The sequence below is a fragment of the Lupinus angustifolius genome, chromosome LG19 (genome assembly GCF_001865875.1).
Source record: "Lupinus angustifolius cultivar Tanjil chromosome LG19, LupAngTanjil_v1.0, whole genome shotgun sequence".
Lineage (NCBI taxonomy): Eukaryota > Viridiplantae > Streptophyta > Magnoliopsida > Fabales > Fabaceae > Lupinus > Lupinus angustifolius.
In genome coordinates, this window is record NC_032027.1 from 11,432,233 (window position 1) to 11,455,374 (window position 23,142).

Here is a 23,142-nt window from a genome sequence, read left to right on the forward strand (position 1 = left end):
GTAGTTTACCATTTAATCTCTTAACTGAAAATTTGCCAGTTAATCGATTAAGCAAGGCTTTAATCGATTAACCTGAAAACAGTTTTAATCAGTTTCAATAAATAATTGAACAATATTCAATTATTCTAAGCAGTTCGTTAATCAATTAAAAAGACACTTAATCGATTAACTGGGCATAAAACAACTTTTCTATATAACGTGATTTTACACCATGCTTAAAACATTCATTCATTCATTTTTAGAATTGCTAAGTTGTATATTTTCGTGCTCATTGTATGTCATATAGGCAGAGAGAATTGCATGTGAAAATAGTGAGAGATAGTATCATACTTAGGGATTAAAATGTCATCCATTGCATGTGATTAAATGTGTTCATCATTCTATCTTATCTTGCATGATTCTTTCATTTCTTTTAGAGATTTCTTAGAGTGTAAATTACATGATCTTCATGATTCTGATCTTATGCATATTCTTGATAATTTGTGAGATTTGTATAGAGTTTATAGATTGTTCTTAATTGTAATATTTGAGTTATTTTGTGCTACACATTACTCTGATTTTGTTGTATTTTTGTAACAAGGGAAGTCATCTCTTGGTGTCATACCACAACGCGATACAGAGAGTCTTCACCAAGACTTGGAGGCCTTGAGTTTAGAACATACTCTTGGCTAGGGCTGCATCGTAGGAAAGGTTTTCCTAGGCGATAAGTGTGGTCAAACCAAGGTAGGGGTTCTGGGAATTCAAGAAGGTAGTGTCCAAGGTCTTGTTATTGGAAGTGTGTATGTAATATACATTGACTTCAGTTTTAGTGAAGAAAATCTCCCAGGAACGGAAGAGGAGTACTGAATGTAGTTTTGCATAGACCGCAAAACGAACCAGTATAAAAACCTTGTTGCAGATTGTTTCTTCCTTATCTCTTTACTGTTTTAGGTTGTTTTTAATTGCCTATTTTAGCCGATAAATTGAATATATTAACTCTGCCATATAAAGATCATTTCTGTTCAAATATATCTGTTGTATCATTTCTGTATAATCGGTGAGTGGCTGTACAATTGAGCCATTCAACAATTGTTTGTTAGGTGCGATTTAATCGATTAATGCAATCCTTTAATCGATTAACCGAATGATTTTCCAGAATAGGGTTTTGGTGCTAATAGCAGTATTTGAGAACCGCGACACCTATTCAACCCCTTTCTAAGTGTATTCTGTCACTGATACCTAACATTAAGTGTGCATAAATCTTTATACAAACAATGCATAAATATTATATGCATTTTATATACTAACAAGATGTTAATAGTAAGCCAAAATGGGAATGTTGGGTAAATCATAAACGTTTGGGTAGAATTTGATTTAGTTTAGATCTCCGGAATGATCAATATTTTAAAAGTTTGATTCTTGAAAATGATATTTATTGGGAGAAAAATTACATATCTCAAAAAAACTTGAAAAAATTAATTCTTGAGAGTATCAATACTAACAAGAACACATACTTTATGCAAATAACTTTTTTTCTTACCAATAAAGTTTTACGAAAAAAAATTAATTAATAAAGAATTGTTTTAAAGTATGATATGAAAGATTGAATTTATGATAAGGAACACATCAAATTAAGAGTATAAAAGATATGTACTGATAAAATAAAAATTTATGTACAATAATAAAATGAGTAAATTACACTGACATCCTCTGAGTTTTAATGAAATTATACAAACCATTCCTTACTTTTCTACACCTACGCAAACCTCCCCTAGTTTTTATATTTTTGTTACACTGACCACCCATGTATAAGAAATAAGTGTAATCTTTTAAACAAAAAAAATGATAAATGCAATTAAGTTAAACAACACATGATATATTGTGTAAACAAGTCCAAATAATATACAAATCAATGTATCTTTATTATTTTTGGTTACATAATGCATCAAAATTTCTAAAGAAATATTGTTTAAATCGCTCTTACAATATAGTATAACGAACCAAAAATAATAAAGAAATATTGACTCATGGACTTGTTTCCACAATATATATGTTCTGTTTAACTTAATTGCATTTATCACATTTTTTGTTTAGAAGATTACACTTATTTTCTTATGCAGGGGTGGTTAGTGTAGGTGTAAAAAAGTGAGGGATAGTTTGTACAATTTCACTAAAACTCAGGGGATGTCAATGTAATTTACTATAATAAAATTTGTATGGTGATAATGTAAAGATATTATCAAAATCTTTTATACCATTAATGTAATATATCTTTTCTCTCGAATTAATAATTATTGAATATGTATCTTTTCTCTCGAATTAATAATTATTGAATATGTTATAATTAATCTTAATTAATACGAGGTGGACACCAACGAGGGAGCTTTCCTAATTTTTACGGTTAAACGATCATCAGTTAAGACTTAAGATTAGGGAAAAAGTGACACAGCAAGTTGCATAGAGAGAGAAAGAAAGAGTGATAAAAAAAACAACCTCCTTACTAGATAACGAGAGAGAGAAAAACGCAGTCCGTTAATTTTGAGTTTAAAAAAGGAGAAAGAAAAAAGAAAGAATGGTTACTGATGAAGAAATATGTGAAGCATTGAAGTCTGTGTTGAGAGAATCAAACCCTAGAACCTTCACTAACTTGAACCAACTCCTTCAAGTTCTTCAATCCAAGCTCGGTGGTCATGACCTCACTCACAAGCTCGATTTCATCACCCACCAGATCCACCTCCTCTTCGGATCTCAACAACCGCAACAACCTCCACCACCACCGTCGCCGCCTCTACTTCCTCAGAGGCAGTTCCTCCACCCTCATCAACCACAACAACAACAACAACCACCTCATAAGGACCATTTTGCCCTTTACCAAAACCCTAATTTTCAAACTTCACCTACCGTTGTTCCTGCATCTTCTGGCTTCCTGAACTTCTCTGCCGGGACTGTGTCGCCGGTTAAACACGCCGCTGCCGCTGTTGCGGTTGCTGATGCATCTGGCGCTCGCGGTGAAGCTCATTCTCTTCCTGTAAACAGCGAGGTTCCTAAGGAAGGGTTAGGTTTCTTTTTTTTTGGTTATTGTTGATTTACTTTAATTTGGAAGAGTTTGGATGAACTGAGATGTAATGAAATTGGATTGGTTATAAAGCTGCTTGAAAAGTTGATTTATAGTCATAGTTTGTATAATTGTTGGGAAAATACTGATTAAAGAATTCAGTTTTTAAGGAAATAAAATCTAAGTTTTTGTATGCTAAGAATCAGCTTTAACAAAAGATGCTAAGGATTTTTGTGACTAATATATACTCTTAATGGCTCAGGTGGCGACTGTTAATGAATAAAAAGGATAATTTTCTCAGCAATGCCTACTGGTTTGCATTTGCTTTTATTAAATGTTTTTCTAAAATTATGCAGTCACAGTGTCTAGGATTGAACCTCGGCGCAATGATAAGGTTGGGGAGGTCATGAGTTCAAATCTCGGAACAGCCTCTTTACCTTTAAGGATAATGCTGCGTAATCTATTCTTCCTAGACCCCACCAAGTGGGAGCTTCGTGCACTGGGATGCCCGTTTTTAGATGTGGTGTCTAGGATTATGTTGTCAATGTGCTATGATTTTGTTGGACCGGGTATAGTTCTCTCATTAGAATACATGAGAAGTTGAGAACATCTGAATGGTGGAAAGTGGAAGCTTTTTAATGTTTAGTCTTTGTATGCTAAAGATTAGCTTTAAATAACTGAAGCATATATCCACATACTGGTTACTTAGCATCTCTATAAGTTATAATAATCAATAAGGCAGAATCCGCTTAACATTTACCCAGTTGTTATGGCAAGTATGCATATGGTGGAACTTCTTTATTTTGAATATTAAAACTGAGTATTATATATGTATATTGTTAACATTCTTTCTTATTATGATTGGGAATTTGGGATTCAATTTGATGTTTGGTTATGGTTGTTAAGTAATGACATTCTTCTCCCATCTTGCAGTACTCAACCTAAGGCAAAGAGAAGAGGTGGCCCAGGTGGTCTCAACAAACTCTGTGGTGTTTCGCCTGAACTTCAGGTCATTGTCGGCCAGCCAGCATTGCCAAGGACTGAGGTTTGTACTAATTTTTTTTCTTTAGTGTTTAAGTCCACATCAGTTGAGTGGATAAGTAAAGAACCATTTATAATGACCTGGTTTACCTCTCCCGTTCTGCTAGGTTTTGGCATACAGTTAGACCCAATTATTTTAGCGTCTTTAAAACAAGTAAAATTTATTGCCTATTTTGGTAGAGTTTCCAGTAAGATTTTTAATATGTGAAGTGACTGTGGTTTAGATTGTGAAGCAACTGTGGGCTTACATAAGGAAAAACAATCTCCAAGATCCTAGCAACAAAAGGAAAATAATTTGCAATGATGAGCTGCGTGTGGTATTCGAGACGGATTGCACTGACATGTTCAAGATGAATAAGTTGCTAGCTAAACACATAATCACCCTTGAACCAACCAGTAAGTGTCTGACTTGGTCATATTTTTACAAAACTGTGGTGTGATGCTTGGTTTGAATTCTTAATGTTTTGACACATTCAGAACAGCCAGTTCCTAAGAAGCAGAAGGTAGAGGTGGAGTCTGGAACAATAAGTGGTCAACCAGCACCTTCGGTAATAATATCTGATGCACTTGCTAACTTTTTTGGCATTGCTGAAAGGGAGATGCTACAGTCAGAGGTTCTAAGGCGTATCTGGGAGTACATAAAGGTTAACCAGCTAGAGGTAAGCAATGGAGAGCTTGAATGTATACTAATTTCTCGCAGTGGCTTTGCTGCATTAAGTTCAATATTAAGCTAATGATAATTGTTGATCAAGTGGATAAATCTTCCATCTACTGTAGATTTGTCAACTACTAATACTATGGTCTATCATGGTTTTATGCTTTGACTTCTTTCAGTCTAACCCTCTTTAACAACTCGAACTTTTTAGTATGAGTGAGCATTCCTTTCTTTTATCATCTATATTTGATCACTAGTAATTTTTTTATACATTTTATGTTGTAGTTTTTACATTAGATAATGATAGTCAATTTTACTTTGCTTGGAATGTTATTCTTCATGCCGGACTAGTATATTATATTAGACACATTAGTAGGTTACTATGTTTTTACATTAAGGCAAGTACATAGGGTATTGAAGCTTCTACGCTAATGGACAATTGAAGGTAAATGTGGTTTTAATTGAAGGAGGAAAAGATGCTAAGTGGTGTAATTTTTACAAAATTAGTTTGGAAATAAGTTGGATGACATGATTTTATTAATAACAAATTATGCATGGTAAACTTTGTTGGGTCATAACTTATTGACGTACACAAACCTTCAATATATTGCCAGGATCCTGTGAATCCTATGACAATAGTATGTGACGCAAAGCTTCAGGAGCTCTTTGGCTGTGAGAGCATTTCAGCATTAGGTATACCTGAAGTTTTGGGCCGTCATCATATTGTAAGGAGATCATGAAGCTGACAACATTCTCCGGTTAGTAGCATTTGCACATACAACAATATTGTGTTCCAAAACCATAGTACTGTTCATTTTTTCCTAACCTCTACCGAGTTTCACTATACCTGCTTTATTTGAAGCTCCAGCTAGTATTTAACTGTTAATTAATTCAATTGTGTCATGTCATATCTCAATGTTTTCTACTATGCATACTGTAGAGTGTAGAATCTTTGCATGTTTTTGCTTCAAAAGGTAATATTTTACATGGGAAGGAATTGCTTATTACTTGTATTTAGCAAGGCTTAAACTGAAAATGTTGAGTATGATAAGTGGGACTAATTTTACAAGGAACTGAAACTTGGAGAAGCATTAAGAATCACAAATACGCTGTTTTCGTTTTATTGATTCCTTTGCACTTGTAAAAGTAATTATGAAAGAAAAATCTTTATTAGCAAAATGGCACCGGGTTAGATTTCAGACCTTTGCTTGGTTAATCCTTTTCATATTTGAAAGTAATGCACTTTCTTATGAGTATCCTGTTAATTAAAACGTGACACTATCATGATCATTGCACATATTACTGAATGAATAGTGTAAAACAATTCCCGAATTTATGAATATGCTGTATTTCATGTTTTTTTCTGTATGCATAACTGTACCGCATTATTAAGAAAAACAATGACTTTTCCTATTTAGGATTTGATAACTTATTTTTCAGGTTGGTGGATTCCTGTTGCTGTTGTGAATGATGTTTATGCATAAGAACTTGATGAAATATTTGTTTCTGGTTGCAGTCACAGATTAACATGGTGTTGATTCTAGTACAGTTGGAGCTGATCTTGGCCTCATGTTGATATGGTTCTGTAATTTGACTGATTAGGTTTATGCTCTTAGTTCATGTGGATAAGTTATTAGCAGAATGAAGATGTAATAGGGACAACTTTATGTTGGGTTTGAGACTCTGTTTCTAGATCTTGGGTTCTGGTTTGTCTAACTTGGCACTTAGTTTAGGATGACCTGTGGTATTCTGACATGTGTAGAGTGCTGACAGTAGGAAAGAAAATGATGTATAAGGTATCTTCCTTCAAATGTGACTCATGATATTTATGTGTAGTTAATGAAATGTAGCTTGCCAAATGTACATGTACGATTTTTAACTTCAGTACTAATCAATCATCCGAGGGGCTAAAATTCAGTTCTTCACTTTAGTTGGTCCCAACCTGACCACACTGTTTCTGTGCTCCACTTTATTCAATTTTCCCCCTCGTAAATTGGTTATTTGCTGATGTGACATTCAAAGTATCATTTTTTATTGGAATATTTAATGACAAATCAAACAAGTGGACCAACAAGATGTTGGTCTAGGGATATAAAGCTCCGCTGGATCTCCAGGATGATCAAAAAGTTAAGGGTTCGATTCCTGATAGTGACATTGTTAAAAGGGATAATTATACACCCCGAAAATGATTAGTTCCTTATCCAAAAGGGTAATGAGATACTTTTGATACTACCAAAAAATAAGTTGTTTAGGTTATATAAAGAAAAAACAAGTTCATGGGGTGGGTTGCTAAGGGGATGGCAAATCTCATCTTTGCACATGTTTGGGGTTACATTTCTGGAAACTGATAAATACCTGAATTATGTCATCATGTTGTTCGACTATATACTATTTAAAAAAATATGATCTGGGACAATTTTTTTGGCTATAAAAAATGACTTATGACAAGCATTAAAAACCATAACCAGTTACATTGTTCACCGCGAATTAGCTCTTTTGTACCAATTCATGAGACGTTTTTGTCCGGTTCGTAATGATTAGCGAACTAGAACTACCCCCAAGTAAACCAAGGCTTGCCACATTCCTAGTAACTATGACCATAACAAAAGGTGACACCCCAAAATACCATACTGTGCGCAAATTATCCCAATGCTTTATGAAATTAACCCAATAAAACTAGTACAGGAATCAACAAGGAAATTTTCCATAACTTGTACCAACTCAGTAGTCTACTATATTCTTCACTGGAGCATCTAAAATAGTGGCACTGAATTTCCATTCAAAGTGATTATAATTGGTGTTCCAACTTCAAACCACATTACTCAAATGTCCATGATTTGCTGTATTAGCATTGTGAAAGTTAGCACGAGGTCCCCCAAATATAGGTCTCATGTAGGAATCATCAAAACTCCTCCAATAGTAATGCATGGTATACACAGGACTTTCTATAAACATGGACAAACTTTCCTTTGCACGGCTAAGGTTGGTTTCTGTTGACTCCTCAAGGGATAGGAAAGGTAGATTCATGTCCTCTGGGTGTGGACCTGATTCTTCATGCCCATTGTTTTTCCTTGTTGCATGGTGAGGAAGCAGATATCTAATTAGTGGTTTTGTAAGAAAACCAAACACCTGTAATGATATATATGGTGCTATATCAATTAGTTAAGTGTTAAGACCATATATATGATTTTAGTCATTTTACTGCTCAAAGACAACACTAGTAAAAGTTATTTGTACAAGTTACTCAGCAACTCTACCAACTGAGTTGACTCTTGGGGACAGCATACTATGAACTAATCTTTTGTAGCTCCCTGTGATCTATACTTAGCTGGTATTTGATACTTTCATGATAGGACAAAATTATTTGTACAACCATTCTTAGAAAATTCTGAACAACTTTTCTTTTCATAGGCGAAAAGTACATCTACTTCGCCTTATAAGTAGCAAAGTTGCTGAAATGTTGTGGAGAATGGTTGTTCAAATAACACCTCTCATAAAGATATAGGAAATGTGTCAACTCACCAGCGTGCTGAAAAGGACAACAATAATGGTGTTGGTAACCATTGTTGCATTGACTGGATCAGAAGTAACCCCAGAAAATGTAAACTGCGAAAACAAAAGGAGGATACTTCAATGGCCCTCCCTCATAAGGTACCTCAGTGTTACAGTTTATTGCATAACTCTGGAAGGAATCTCCATACATAATCCAATGGTAAATGATAGGGTTAATATTAGAATACATGAAAGTATTTCGGAATATTATTTTATTGCAAATATTTAAAGGATGCTAAGATATAAAGAGAAATATATCATATTATGATAATTATATTATAGATTTGTTTAAAGATTGAGATTATTTTATTTTATTTTTATCATTTGTTTCATTATTTATGATTAATATTAGTATAAATAAGGATTAATATTATATATTTTTGAATTACATTAGTATCACATCATACCATCTTTCACAATAGTATCATTACAATTTACAACTACTATTCTACGCATTCATTTTTCTCCTTCCGGATCAATTGTTGTCATAGAAATCTCTAACAAATGACAAATAACAAGGAAGCATGGACATTTCACAACTGTCATCACTTTTGGACACTCCTAACCATATATCAATAGATAACATTTTATACATCCTTTGTTTCATCCCCTTGTCCACGTTGTATCGTATCCATGTCAGTGTTGTGTTTGTGCTTCCTTGTTTTATGTAAATCTTTTCATTAGCAATTATATTTATGTAAAATATTCCTTTCATTATAATTTCTAGAAATTTAAATATCATACTTATACCTGTTTGAAAGCCAGAGCGATGGAGACTGCTCCCCTCATTAGTCCAGCCCACCAAATGACTATCTGGATGATTCACCAAAGTTAATAAGCCAATAAAAAATTAGTGTATTTTCTCAATTAATTTGAACATTATGTGGATATAATATAAACCAAGTATATTAACCTGATGTTTGAATGTGATTTTCGATGTTCGGTCAGCACGCCTATTCATATAATTCGAAAGAGAAGAGAGAGGGAAAACAAATGCAGCCCTTCCAAGTAAGATCAATAAGATTAAGCTACTGTAAATTCCAATCAAGCTTCCTAAACTGTGGAAAAGAAGTTAACAAAAGAAAATTCATAAGAGATTAGAAGAAAGAAAGGCTAATATCAAGGTGATATATTGCATGTACCACACAAGTTATTCTTAAGATTCTAGAAATACAATTAAATCTAATATGTTTTGGTTTCATCAGCAGATTTTGCAAATCAAAAGAACATAATAAAGCAGATTTTTTTTTACTCAAAATCTTGTGTGACTGAATATGATGTTTTTCTTGGTTATAATCTGATTAGTTATGTCGTAATCGATTAAATACTTTTGACGTTTTGGAATTTGGTGTTGAAATCACGTTGAGTTCTCCATGCATGTTGTGGCACTTTGGAACCACTGAACTTTAGGTTAAGGTACCAGAACTTTCATTAGACTATAAGCAATGTGTAATGAGTGTGTTATACATTAGTGGGAGCCCATATCCATATGTTGTGGCACTATTTTGTCCCAATATATGTGACTAAATGTATGATTGGTCAGAAAAATATTTAATAATTACAATTTTAACTTAAAAATAATTTTTTTTTTCAAGTCATCACAGGTAATAATACATGGAGTGATACAAAAAGTGATACAATATATGTAAATTAGTCCCTTTTCCTAAACTCCTAATAAATTCTTAGTTTTGTTAACCTGTATCCAAAAGGCAAATGTTAAAGAATAAATATTTGGATTTTTTACGTATTCGAATTACTTAAAAGAAAGAAACAAATGCTTTTAAATTCCAAAGTATTCCCTGCTTGTATTTTCCATTTAATAATTTCTATTTTTCCTTTCCTAACGTTATGTTGTGTCTTAAAGCTTTGTTTGAAAGTTATGAGGGAAAGAGAACGAGATGTATCAAAGGGCAAGGATGAGGAAGGAAGAGAAAGGTAAGGCAATCATGTCCCTTGTTTGGAATGGTGAAATTTAGATGGGGGAGAAGTAGAGTAATGATAATGCAAAAATATTTTTTTTATTTTTCTTTAATAATATAATTAACAATGAGAAATGAACAATACTATATAATTGTATAATTTTATTAAAAATATTTAGATATTTTGATATTTTATTTCTAAAATTCCCATCATTTTCCTACCCCTCCCATCCAAAACCAAACTCCCAACCAAAGCCCAAAGATAAAAAAAAAAACAGAATAAATTATGAAGAGCTGTAGAAAGGATTAGAACCTTAATTTTGTCATCCTCCACTTTTCAATGTCAAGGGCATCCATGCCCACATAAAGAAATATGAAGGTTTCTGCAATAAATGATATTGCTGCAAACAGGTGCCTGAAGAAGACATATCATATCAGAAATCTCAATCCTTTTGTCTGGAAATTACTGAAATATTCAATGTATTAGTAACCAGTACCTAGTTGTGACTCTTGAAATTTCAGTCACATTATGCCATGCATAATGTGACATTAGTACTCCACAAAAGAAAACAGTGAGAATTCCACTTAGATCAAATAGCTGCATTAGAAATTGAAGGTTTTCATTAAAAGTTCATCATATAAGTTTTAAAAACTTAGGCTATGTTTGACAGTTTTAAATATCAAACCCTTTAGACTGACTCTGGTAGTGGAACCTACCCCCTGGACTCAATTAGAAATAATTTTAAAACTCAGGAATCAGTTACAAAATTTAGAGTTATGAGACCCAATTACAAATGCATTTAGAGTTTAGGGAAATATTAAAAAAATTTAAAATAGTTCTAGAACCTACAACTTAATTTAACAAGTAGTTTACTAAAATATTATGTTTTCTTAAAATTTAAGCTATTTAACAGTTTTCTTTATCTTTATATATTGCCTTAACCATATGATATTTTCAACTAGTTCTAAGGCCTTGCAACTAATACAAATTTGTCATTAATCACATCTCCCTTTATTGTATATCTAAAATACCCCTTCAGGTAAGAGCACTTGGACGCTGCACATGCTCATTTTTAACACCTAAGAATCAATTTTTTATTTAGAATAATGGAGGTGGCAAGTGTCCAATTGTAGAACACTTGGTCATAGAGACATTAAAACATGTAATGTAACAATATCTCCCTAAATCTTAAGCTATTGGGTGAAGGCATGAATGATTTTATTATATCACTAGACAAATCTTGGAGACAAGTATGAACTTCCAGTACCTCTGACAACATGTAGGATAGGTATGCCATTAACATCATCAATGCAATTTCGCGAATGCTTGAATGTCTGCAGGCATATTCAGAGACAGATTTATTAAAATTCCCTCTATTTAAACTATGCTATTCTCATTTCTGACCATTCGGAAAATACTGTTTTAGCGAACTTCTAGCGAAAAAAAATGCATACCTGCCAAAGCTTAAGGCTTTCAAGAGATATGCTGTTAGAAGTCCAGCCTGCATACATATGCATTTTTTTATTTAAAGAAATGGCCTGAGATGAAAAAAGAAGAGTCCATCATGCAAATAAAAGTTTCTGAGTGTTAGATAACATGTATTTAGACTTGATTCTACCACCTTTATACTAATCTTGATGGAAGACTTAGGGCTTTGGATTGTTCTGGATCATTTTCATGCAAGTCCATTTTTTAGTATCATACTTATTCCCTGTGTCTTGTGTAAGGACAATGGTGCTTAACAGATTAAATAAAAAATGACATGTTAGAGAGCCTCATGCCCTAGATATCTGTCTTCTGTGGAAGTCAAGCCTGGAAACAACTTACAACACTATACCATATTATAAGGCAGCTAGTTTCCCCAGGATGGCCAAAAGGTAAGGGTCCAATTCCTGGGAGTTGTACTTGTTGAGAGAGGCAGCCACGAACCGCGAAAAGGATTAGTTCCTCACCCAAAGGGTGTTCTTTTGGAAAATCCTTTGCAGGATTTCTAAGAGCACTATATTTCTCCATCTACCTTGGAGCAGATGTTATTTGTTTGCTTCAAATAATTTGGTAAAAACAAGGAGGCCAATAATTTTGTGGCAATGCGTAGTTTTTGCAACAAGGAAAAAAACATATATCTTTAAGCCTCTCTCTGGTGTTATACTTATAGACACTTCAGGGGAGTTGCATAATTTGGTATATAGAAAGATTGGATAGCCTTTTTGCATTCTAAGTTTCCACTACATGTTTTCTAATTAATTTTTAGCCATGTTTTAGAGGAGAGCTTATCTATACCATCACATTTCAATAAAAAATTAAAAAAATAACAGATCAAAAGTTGGCTTAGAATTCCTTATACGCAACTGACTTTCATAACAAAAATGATAGAAGACAATGCAATGAGTAACTCTGCCTATGTGTGCTTCATGCTATACATAGTCGGTCCTAAGCCCAGATTAAAGGTGAAGATTATGTTAAGCAGTTGACTATTGACAACTAACATAAAACTTGGTTGAATCTCTATGACTATGAAAATGTAAAGAATGTTTTCAACAAAATCTGATAATCCCAGGTATAAACTACAAGAGAAGCGTGGCAAACAGTTTTCACTAATGAAACTTACTACAACTCCAAGAGCAGTGCTTGTTGAGAATAGATACAAGAAATCTCCAAGAACTTGGAACACCCTGCCATCAAGTCTTGAAAGATCGATCTTTTGCACAGCGTTGAAGAGAACAACCGATGTTGCATCATTTACCACTCCTTCCCCGAAGACTAGGCTGTATAGTAAAGGAGTTTCATCTTGATGGAGAACCTACAAAATATTACAGATGGAGTGCTGACAGTAACAGCATGTAGATATAATTAAATGTAAAACAAACACATTTATCGATCTAACCAACCTGCAGTGTACAAACTGTGTCTGTTGATGAGAAAATTGTTCCAATAGCTGATTTAAATTCAGATGAGTTAATTATCATCGAAATCTGACATACGGATTACGGATCGATATAAATACTAACATAGATATAACACATTGATCTCACCAAGATATTCTTGCCCACTCAGGCCAAGGAAGTTCAACTTGGGAAACAGAAACCGGCTGCCTAGGTGAACCAAATGCAAGGACTCAAAAGGTGATATCCATGGAAACATTTATAGTTATAATGATAATTCTATGTATTTCATGGTAGAAGAAAATTAAGAGATTAAGCATTACCGCAAGTAATAACAGCTGTAGAAACGAAAACACCAATCACCCCGAACAACATGATGGTTAAAAAGTTGTGGAAGAATTGTTTCTTCTTCACCTGAAACCTGTTAGGAGAATAACATTAAACATTAAAAAAAATTGGCACCACAAGAACTGCTTCAATTGTAACAGAAGATAGAAACATATACCCAGCATTGAATATTATTGGAGGAAGGAGATATATGAAGAATACTTCTTCATCAAAGGTAAGAATGCGAGAACTTTTCCCCTTGGTGATGAATAGGAGTATCATTCCAGCAATGCATCCCTACAAGGAGAATGTTTGAGGCACTGAATATATTAATCAACACCAAGGCACCAAATGAAGTGCATTCAAACAATATTTTCTTCTTTATTTTAATAATACTAAAAAGTTATAAAAAGGACTGCATGAGGCTCTCATCTAATATGGGGTTTCGGGAGGATGGATGTATGCTTACTCTTGCAAATGAAAAAGTTATTTCCTTGATTTGAACCCATGAGCTCAAGTCACAAGGCAAGGAACCTCATGTTGCGCCTAAGTACACCCCATAATACTAATAAATTTATGAAAACAAAACGTTCTTCTATCCAGGCTTAGAAGTGGCTATGTATATCAAGCACACTTTGGCATGTTTTCCAAAAATATTTAGTATTTGATGCTTTTGTTGGAAAATAATCACTCGATTAAGAGGACAGCAAAAGAGAGAAAGAACTATTTCCAGTTAGTATTATTTCTGCAAAGCTAAAAGGCACACAAACTCAAACTGCTGATGGTGTTCACCATAATTTTATTACTACTATGGCAGAACCAGAGTGTAAGTGAGTGTGCAGAAAATGACATTAGATCAGCAATAATGACAGTGAAAAGTGTTTGTGTGTCAAGAAGAATTTCGTCATCATGACCCCACAAGTATTTATTGACGGCCTCTTCAATACTAGACCAAGTTGTGGAGCTATAAGTTTTTTTTTGGACTATCAAAAGTATCCTCACCCTATAAATAATGAATCTTTCAGAGGGTTTGATTCTCCTCTCCAACAAGTGTCACCACATTAAATAAAAAACTAAGTGAGCACCACATAAATAGATTAGCCACTGCATTAAATAAAAAACTTAAGACATTAGGCTATTTATATTTTAATGTTTCACAACATACCATTTCTATTCAATATGAAACTTCACTCACACTTACACTCCAACAATATCAATGAAATCGGTAGCCCATAAGAAATAGTGCCTTAAGGTTTTGGGTACTTACATATATTAACTAGTCTATGTTTATCAAATCTAGGAATTCACTTAGAGTTGACCCTCCAGCAATGTCAATAAATGAATATCCAACAACACAACACAACACAACTCCTTTATGATATATAATTTACATCTCTCTCACATTTGCATACAATATGTGTATCCCTTCTTAAAATATGGATTCAAACTTCAATTTGGTCCTTCAGATTGACATTGCCAGTCAACTTTGTCCATGAAATTATAACAAAATGTCAATTTGCTCCCTGACTATACAGAACATTAGTTAATTTAGTCCCTTAGTTCCCAACTTTGCATGCTGTCACTCAATTTTGCTGTCCAACGTCATTGAGAGTTAATTAAAATACAGACAATTTGTTGCGGAGTGTATCATGTGACATGTTAATTACCAGTTTGGCACCTATTTGATTATCCTCCACGTTTTGTCCTTGAAATTTGGGGTCTCAAATTTCATTCCATCAATCAATTTTAATCTTTACATTTGATCCTGAAACGGTCTCTATGTAGTATTGGAGAGGAAAATTTTGTTTTTACTTTTCCTTTAAAGATAAAACTATCATTTCTCATTGTAAATAAAGGCACAGATGTCATTGTAATTTGTGTTCTCTTTGGTTCTTTAGAACACTTTCCTCTTGGATACTAACTAGCATTTAATGTGCCACATGAGACCCTTTGTTTCCATTAACTTATGCCTATAAACCTCAAATACTAATTTGATCGCGACTACAAAAGCATTGTTTAATTTGATATTTTTCTAATCTTATATAGAGACCGAATTGACGTATGAATTTACACTTCACTCCAAAATATAGCACCCTAGATACCCATCCATTTTCGGTTTCTAGTGACAGTATTAAAAAACACATTGATCTACATTATATAACTGGTGTAAAAAAGGGTGTTGGAAAGCATTTCCATGCAAAACAATAAACAAATAGTAATGATTTCAAACAGTGAGAGCTTGTGGCTTACTACAATAATGGCAACAATAGATTCGTTGACCCATCGGTTTTCTTCAAGCAAGTGACCAATGACCAAACAGAGACACAAAACAGCAACGAAGAGTGATATGGGGACCACCTGCGCGTGATCGTGAGCCAAATTCCTCACCGTCTCGGCTACCAAATTCAATGGCACCATAATCATTACTACTTGTGTTTCCTTCTGACAGTTACACTTATTATTACTCAGACCACCTTTTCAACTTTGTTTAGCTAAGCACCTAACCTTGTATACTGGAACAAATTAAACACATAGGTGTGTGTTGTGTTTTTTTGAATCTGCTGAATCTGAGTCAAAAACAGAAACAAACATGCCCCAGATTTAGAGTGTGGAGCGGTGACACCAAGGGGAGACACGTAGTGGGGACTGCATGAAAATGGTAGCACGTGTTACTTATGATCAGGATAATAACAAGTTGTTATTTAAACGGATGCAACCCCTATCCATGCAATGCCACAAAATAATTGTCCTTTCTCGTCTCTTATTTTGTATATTCATGTCATCCCATTTCACTTATGTTGGACAGTAGGTGAGCTGGAGCTTCAAAACACTAGCCGGTACTATATACAATTATTAACTCAGATATCATATTTTGAACCAAAATTTTAGAGCAATGATTATAAAACATTATACATTTTTTCACTCATTCTCTCGTATCTAATTGAGACTTCACACAAACCCAATAATCTCCTCTTAAGTGTGGCTACCACACACTTGCGAGTCCGCTCTCATTTAGTCCACCATGCATGTCCTAGCCAAAGGATAGGCTCTATTACTACTTGTTGGACCCTTCACCACTCAGGTAGGAATGGCAACGGGGCGGGTCGGGGTCGGGTTTGTACATACCCAAACCCAAACCCGAAATTAAAAACCCGAACCCGAATCCAAACTCAACGGGGTTAAAATTAAAAATACCATCCCAAACCCGTCGGGTTTTGGGTAACCCGAACCCGAAAAAAAAACCCGAAAATGATAAAGTATTAAGGAAAATATGATATTATTTTCGTGTAATTTTTCTCTAACATTTCTATTTTCTCTTGCATTATTTTATTTCTTTTATGTTTGAAGATCCAATAGTATGTAAAGTAAAATAAAAATTAAAAACAATTGGCAAATGATAGAAATTTCAATTTTAAATTGAATTACCTTACTTCGGGGCGGGTTCGGGTTAGGGTCTTTGCTATACCAAACCCGAACCCGAACCCGAAATTCAAACCCGGGTTAAACCCGAACCCAATCACATCGGGTTTTCCCCGTTAAATTCGGTTCGGTTTGGGCGGGTACCCACGGGTTCGGTTTTTATTGCCATCCCTACCTTCAGGGAGGGAGCTTCCTTGTTATATAGAAAAGTGAAAATTCATAATTGAGACGTGTCTTAAGTAAAACATTAGGCAATGACTTTATTAACTTTTTTCACCTATAAACCTTTTCCCTTATGCCGATTCTCATAAGATACAGTACAATAATTATCGTCAAAACTAATCTACTGACTAATTTTTTTTTTAAATTACAAAATTTTAATTAAACTAAAATCATTACCTTTGCTTATATTTTAAAAACATGTGGATATCATCAAGTCGTACGTTTTGTTCTATTAGTTTAAATAAAACTATTTATCATATTCTTTGTTAGTTTTTTAACATTATTGTTAGTATAATATATATGGGAATGAAGTATCTCCTGGTATAAGGAGATAAGTTATCTCCTCCTGCCAGTGAAATCATGACATGTGTCATGTTTTATCATTTTCTATAAAAATATTTTTAAAAATAAACAAAATAGCACACATGTCACATTTTTACTGGTCAGATGAGATAAGTTATCTTCTGATATAATGAGATACATTATTCTCAATAAATATATATATATATATATATATATATATATATATCTAATTTTATTAGTATGCGGTTTAATTACTACACTACTAGTTAAATTGTTATACCATTAAATCAGTACTTGGCCGATTTGATGACCGATAAACCATACAATCTCTTAAAGTGTGGGGTACCACACACTTCCTCATAAGCTCCCTCTTAGGTTCATTATGTGTTTCACTTGAACCATCGACTCTCATACCATTGACTTGTCTACAACTATAGTGCTTCTTTATTATCGGGAATGGAAATAGTAAAGAGTTATAAATAAGACTGATGCCTTGAACCAAAACCATAAGATCAGTTTCATCAACCTTCTCTACAATTAAAGTCCTTCATTCATCCCCTCATATCATTTCAAACTTTAAATAAATCAAACAAATTATTCCATTTTATTTAGGTCATTTTTAATCGTGTAATTTCTTAACTTATCTACGTTAGTTTAACTTGTTTCTTGATCATAAATGTGGCTTCAAACTATTATTTGATGGAAAATTATATATATGTATTCTCTTACAGTAATATATGTTATAAAATGTCTTTTATTTAATGATTAGCTACAAATGGCATATGTCTTATTGTAAAAGAGGATTTATAAGAGAATACATCATTAATATTTTTTTATATTAAAATGCCCAAAATTATTAAAATATAAAACTAATGTTATATTAGTAAAAACAATGTATAAGTTATTACTTTATGCCTTGCAAAATTTTGAAGATTGGAAGACTATAAGTTATCAAAATAATGAATAAACTACGTAGACACAGTCATAAAAAGTAACAAAAGTATATTTTTGTTTTTTCCTAAACTATGAAAACTTTTTCCCATTATTACCATTTTGTCATTTTCAATCTAAACACGACTGCCCCACCATCAACCACACAATATCATTTCCGTCACAATTCACCTTCATACTAGTATACGCATTAACCGATTATATGTTTCAAAACAAAATTATGTTTTCATGTATCAAGTTAATCATATTCTACAAATTAACATATAAAAATTTATTTTCTATTTTTATGATTTTTCTCTTAATTAGTTGACAATTTTAATTTGAATTGAGACATAATAAGACACAAAATGTTAGGACAAATGATTTCTTTGGGTATCAACACAATCTCTACCCACCACTGCAGGAAAAATAACATTTAGATGAGTCAGAGGGCATTAAGATGGAGCCTCATATGAATGGCTAGAGGATGAGCTCGAGAGGGAGGAGGATATGAAGGTTGATGCTTGTCGAGGGCAATATGAAGAGGATTAGTATCCTATGTCCCTAAAAAATCACAACCTATATACCAAGCCAATCAAACACCACCAAATAGCATAAAAAATTACTTTATAATTTTGTGATTTTTTTTTTTAAATAGATAACAATTTCCTATTAAGTTGGGACACAATGAGACATAAAAAGTGGGATAGATAATCTAAATTCTAGTGGACCCTCTAATTATGAATATGTAGGATATGTTTCCTATAGTTTATTTTATATATTGTGGATTGGTATGATATTGTTACTAATACGTGGTTGATGCGTGTTTCTTGATTAAATCTCTATCCATTATCTATCATCATAATAAATAATGTGTTCGACTTCATATCCATTTTATTATCATAATTATTTTCTTTTGTTTAATTGTACAGTGATCTTTTCAGTTATATAAAAAAAATTGATGGTGAAAATCTTTACACGTCAAACTGTCTATCCACACTCACTTAACCACCCATATTTTAAGTTTTTTATTTATAAAATTATGATTGATAGATAAGCAAGTATGGATAGATTTTTTGGATATAAAAACTGCCTCACCAAAATTAGAAAGTATTGTTTTAGACCCAAAAGATTTATATTGGAAGGCATTCATTGCAAATAATTAATTAATGTTCTATACACAATGTGCTCTTAATTGGCACGTGATGGAATTCTAGTGCTTGAAAATTCACATTAGCCCTGAACAACATTTTATTATGTGGTGTCTTATAAGATAGATAACATTTCCTGTTCTGCAATAACGAGGATGTGCACCTTTTATCTCAAAAAGTATATCACTCTATGTGTCATTTCCTGTGATTGGTCAAAATCACTTAATTATTATAATTTAAACTTAAATATATATTTTTTAACCAATCAGAAGAAGTGTGACAGCACACTTTTTGAGAATTTACAAATTCTTCTGACACTGGCCACCACTGCAACATCCTTAACTCCTCTAATTGTGAGGACACCATACTAGTGCAGAGAAAGTGCTCATCATACTCAGGCACCATGGCTGCAAGTTTTACTTCAATAGGTTCAGAAGGGAGCAGAACACAAAAAAGCAAATCTAAACCTTAGTTGTTAACTATAAATTTGTAATAATTTTATAAAAGACATGTTTCATTTAATTCAGGTTGGCCTTCCAACAAACCACCAATAAAGGAAATGACTGAAACAGAATGTCGCATTTCAAACTCAGTGAGCATGTAAACAAGCCATGTCCTTGGTACAATGTTTTGTCACCCCTAAAGTGCTAAGTACATAAAAAAGAAGTTTTCAAAAGCAAGAAGGGTGCATATGCCATATCTACATAATGCAACAAAGGCAACATACCGTAATTCCTCAATGAGATGTAGGAAAAGTTCCCTTCCTGCAACTTTTCAAAGACTCGTAAAAAAGGGAGAAGGCTCCTTTCATTTCATCCGGAAGAGGGAGTTGAAGGCGAAGAGCCAAGGGAGGACGTGTATTATTGTGTACACTTGTTTTCCGTAAAATGGGATGTGCTAGAGCTGGTTGCTGCTTGTTTAGCCCTTCAATGATAAAAGAAAATGCCCCAAAAGTAACGCAGCTCTGCAGAAGAGCTTGAGGTGCACCTGGAGAATCCTAGAGGATGAGCAACAATACCAAACAAAAGAAATTGCAAAAAATGAAATGAAATTTAAATATGTGAAGTGCATAAGGGCTAAGGCAAATGAATAGACAGTTAGGGAAGAGAACAAAAAAGGAAGTATGAGGGGCTGATTCCATCATACATAGCAATTTCGGTCTCTAAATTTTCTGTTCCATATCACTGAAATTGGAACTTTGCTCCCTGGATTTCCAACCATATTTCATAGTTAATACCAGTATCTATCAATATCCTTCTTTCTTATTGATGAGGTGGCTAATAAGTTGGGACGGGCTTCAAAGAAAGGGTAATTGATCAATGACAAACAAAAATTGATACCTGGAAAACTTAGAGCAAGACCAGTGCAACATCCAGCCACACCAGCATTAATCACTACAAATGTAATAGTAATCAAAATATCAGTGGGAAATCCTTATAAAGCAAATATAACATGTTATCATTAGAGATTTTATACCATCATCTTTTCCTCTAAGTCTCGTCAAGATGCATACAACCAAACTATGAACTCCAGACAAAACTGCAAATGTCTGATAAGGTAAAGAGAAAATAATGTTAGTTAGTTAAAAAATAAACATTTACAAATATGAATTGAGTATAAAGGCCAATAGGAGAAGAAAATACAGAGATCTTTGGCACTGGTATACCTTCGCATATGACCCTGCTTCTACAAAGGACCCTTTAAAGCCTTTCTTCTTGATCAATCCAGCACCTGAAACAAAGATATGTTAAAATCATCCTTGAGCAAGACCAGAAAATTTGACTTACTATTAAACTCAAGTAAATATTTCTCAATGATAATCCTCTTACAGCATTTTAATGACAACTTAGGCACATGCATAAATCTAGCATCAAGCCAAGGAGAAAAATTAGCTCAAAAATGCAATTATTTAGTTACATGAAAAGAAGTTATTTCACAACAATAACAACCAAGCATTTTCCACTAGACCGAGTCAGATATATGGATCAAATGACACCATAATAATCTACTAGTAATCATATCGAATCAGGGAACTATTATATAAATTAAAAAAAAAAGGTTGTTACTGTAACTTCTTTCCACCTTCAATCGTGTGACAACAGACAGATTTAAAGAAGTTATTTACAAACATAAACCTCCATTTATTTTCGTCTTTCATTACTATTCATATGAATGAACTCTGAATTAAACAATGCAAAATTACCCTCATTCAAAACCATCAGAAACAAATAATATAGTTGTCATGCAGTCCAGTCGATAATCTTAAAAGATGAGGGATCCACTTACTCCCCTTCCTAACCATCAATTCTAGGGAAATTCAATGGTTTGAATTAGTGAGTATATAGAATTGATGGCTAGGATGAGGAGTAAGTGAATCCCCACTCATCATAAAATATGTCAAAAAAGTAGAAAAGGGAACCTACCACTAATAAGTTCTGGACAAAACAATTTAACTTCCACTTATTGTGATTATCAATACAGGTATTCTGCATAATAAAGTATTGATGACAGAAGGGCACAAGTGGCAAGGAAAATAATAGATTAAATTAGCAACTTTCTCCCTAACATTATTCTCCTACTTGCAGTTTAGTCCCCAAATTTAGTTGTGTGTATGAGGGAAGGTTTTAAATTGCTGTCGAGGTTGCATTGCGGCCATTGCAGGCTATTCCGAGCCAATTGTGCCAATGCAGTCCACAATCATGCCTAATGCGGTTGCGGCCGCACCCCATCATACATGTCATGGACTCATGGCTGCAAGTCCACGATTGAAACCTCCCGAAATTTAAATTTATCAAAGTCATATTAACTCGGTCCTCATTGCTTTTCTCTTTACGCAATAAGAACATCTGAGATAACAAGATTCAGAGTTTCAGACACTAAATTACAAGTAGAAACCAATCTCTGTGACTAAGTTATTAACAATTATCTTTCATTAACACCGATTTAACAACCTCAAAATGCAATATGACTGCGCAAGTGTGTATGTGTGTGAAGATAAGGAGAGAGGAGACCGTAGCCGAAGATGGAGCCCATTAAGGCGCCGCCGGCAGAGTCTCCGGCGAAGCGAACAAGGCAAACGGAGGGAGCACTAGAGGGTGCAGCGCGAACGACAGCGTTTGAAGAATTGGTAGCGGAGTTGACGTCAGCGACCAAGTTAACGGTATAGTCTGACTCAAATTCGGAGTCAGAATCCGTCTTCGGAGAATCCGCCGCCGTCGCCATAGGTTTTTGATAGTGGCTGTCTCTGTTTGTTTACTTCTGTCACCCACGGCGGCACCACCAACACCGACGACGACCTCTTGTTGGTTGTTTGGTTACTATCTAATGTTATCGGATAATATTTCCATATCTCCTTCGTCATTTTAACGACATCGTATTAATATCAGGCCTGGTTGTGCATAGGCTTTTACAGCCTGACTTCAGCCCAAGCATTAATCAGACCCAAATTGAATATTGGGCTAATTAGCATCATCATTTCTTCTGTTCTAAAATTTGTACTCATTCTGTGTAAGTTTTCATTTTCATTAGTAGAAATTGTAAAGTTAAATATATTTAGGAGAGAAAATTCATTTACTCCAAGAGTTCCCTAAAATTGATTACTAAGATGTTAAGTAAGTGGATCCCTCCTCAATATTTAATTCATGTTTTATTTTTTTTGACCAACTAGAAACAAAGGATACATGTAGTGGTATAGAGTTTGAGATA

General features: G+C 33.8%; 3 protein-coding genes across 8 annotated transcripts; 1 reads left to right on the plus strand and 2 right to left on the minus strand.

The window, feature by feature from the left end:
• Positions 2,486 to 6,653, plus strand: LOC109334738. 3 transcript variants are annotated; one of them, XM_019570654.1, is made up of 7 exons: positions 2,487 to 2,739; positions 2,797 to 3,033; positions 3,968 to 4,079; positions 4,300 to 4,471; positions 4,553 to 4,734; positions 5,345 to 5,488; positions 6,247 to 6,653. In XM_019570654.1, exons 1-6 carry the CDS (start codon positions 2,552 to 2,554, stop codon positions 5,468 to 5,470), a joined length of 1,017 nt encoding a protein of 338 aa, XP_019426199.1. In that variant the 5' UTR covers positions 2,487 to 2,551; the 3' UTR covers positions 5,471 to 5,488; positions 6,247 to 6,653. The 3 variants fall into 3 exon arrangements, with proteins under 3 accessions (XP_019426197.1, XP_019426196.1, XP_019426199.1); XM_019570652.1 differs by having other exon boundaries at positions 2,486 to 3,033; positions 6,171 to 6,653; XM_019570651.1 differs by having other exon boundaries at positions 2,486 to 3,033.
• Positions 7,510 to 20,198, minus strand: LOC109334758 (sodium/hydrogen exchanger 4). 2 transcript variants are annotated; one of them, XM_019570687.1, is made up of 15 exons: positions 20,116 to 20,198; positions 15,662 to 15,675; positions 13,590 to 13,708; positions 13,408 to 13,505; positions 13,235 to 13,294; positions 13,091 to 13,137; positions 12,811 to 13,002; positions 11,657 to 11,703; positions 11,470 to 11,536; positions 10,699 to 10,799; positions 10,515 to 10,616; positions 9,196 to 9,340; positions 9,033 to 9,095; positions 8,253 to 8,336; positions 7,510 to 7,859 (listed from the first exon to the last, which is right to left on the minus strand). In XM_019570687.1, the coding sequence occupies exons 1-15, from the start codon at positions 20,126 to 20,128 to the stop codon at positions 7,539 to 7,541; spliced, it is 1,473 nt and encodes a 490-aa protein (XP_019426232.1). In that variant the 5' UTR covers positions 20,129 to 20,198; the 3' UTR covers positions 7,510 to 7,538. The 2 variants fall into 2 exon arrangements, with proteins under 2 accessions (XP_019426232.1, XP_019426231.1); XM_019570686.1 differs by lacking the exon at positions 20,116 to 20,198 and having other exon boundaries at positions 15,662 to 15,910.
• Positions 19,786 to 22,790, minus strand: LOC109334760 (mitochondrial import inner membrane translocase subunit TIM22-2-like). 3 transcript variants are annotated; one of them, XM_019570690.1, is made up of 6 exons: positions 22,449 to 22,790; positions 21,104 to 21,168; positions 20,914 to 20,986; positions 20,778 to 20,831; positions 20,165 to 20,424; positions 19,786 to 19,804 (listed from the first exon to the last, which is right to left on the minus strand). In XM_019570690.1, exons 1-5 carry the CDS (start codon positions 22,657 to 22,659, stop codon positions 20,174 to 20,176), a joined length of 654 nt encoding a protein of 217 aa, XP_019426235.1. In that variant the 5' UTR covers positions 22,660 to 22,790; the 3' UTR covers positions 19,786 to 19,804; positions 20,165 to 20,173. The 3 variants fall into 3 exon arrangements, with proteins under 3 accessions (XP_019426235.1, XP_019426234.1, XP_019426233.1); XM_019570689.1 differs by lacking the exon at positions 19,786 to 19,804 and adding an exon at positions 19,989 to 20,084; XM_019570688.1 differs by lacking the exon at positions 19,786 to 19,804 and having other exon boundaries at positions 20,000 to 20,424; positions 22,449 to 22,789.

Coding starts and splice junctions, on each gene's coding strand:
- LOC109334760 (XM_019570690.1), bottom strand. CDS start 22,659: ATGGCGACGGCGGCGGATTCTCCGAAGACGGATTCTGACTCCGAATTT. Junction 21,169..22,448: donor GGGCTCCATCTTCGGCTACG/GTCTCCTCTCTC, acceptor TCTTTGTTTCAG/GTGCTGGATTGATCAAGAAG. Junction 20,832..20,913: donor ACTTAGAGGAAAAGATGATG/GTATAAAATCTC, acceptor TTACATTTGTAG/TGATTAATGCTGGTGTGGCT.
- LOC109334738 (XM_019570652.1), top strand. CDS start 2,552: ATGGTTACTGATGAAGAAATATGTGAAGCATTGAAGTCTGTGTTGAGA. Junction 3,034..3,967: donor AGCGAGGTTCCTAAGGAAGG/GTTAGGTTTCTT, acceptor CCCATCTTGCAG/TACTCAACCTAAGGCAAAGA. Junction 4,735..5,344: donor TAAAGGTTAACCAGCTAGAG/GTAAGCAATGGA, acceptor ATATATTGCCAG/GATCCTGTGAATCCTATGAC.
- LOC109334758 (XM_019570686.1), bottom strand. CDS start 15,835: ATGATTATGGTGCCATTGAATTTGGTAGCCGAGACGGTGAGGAATTTG. Junction 13,295..13,407: donor TACAGCTGTTATTACTTGCG/GTAATGCTTAAT, acceptor TGGTTCACCTAG/GCAGCCGGTTTCTGTTTCCC. Junction 11,537..11,656: donor AAAGCCTTAAGCTTTGGCAG/GTATGCATTTTT, acceptor ATATGCCTGCAG/ACATTCAAGCATTCGCGAAA.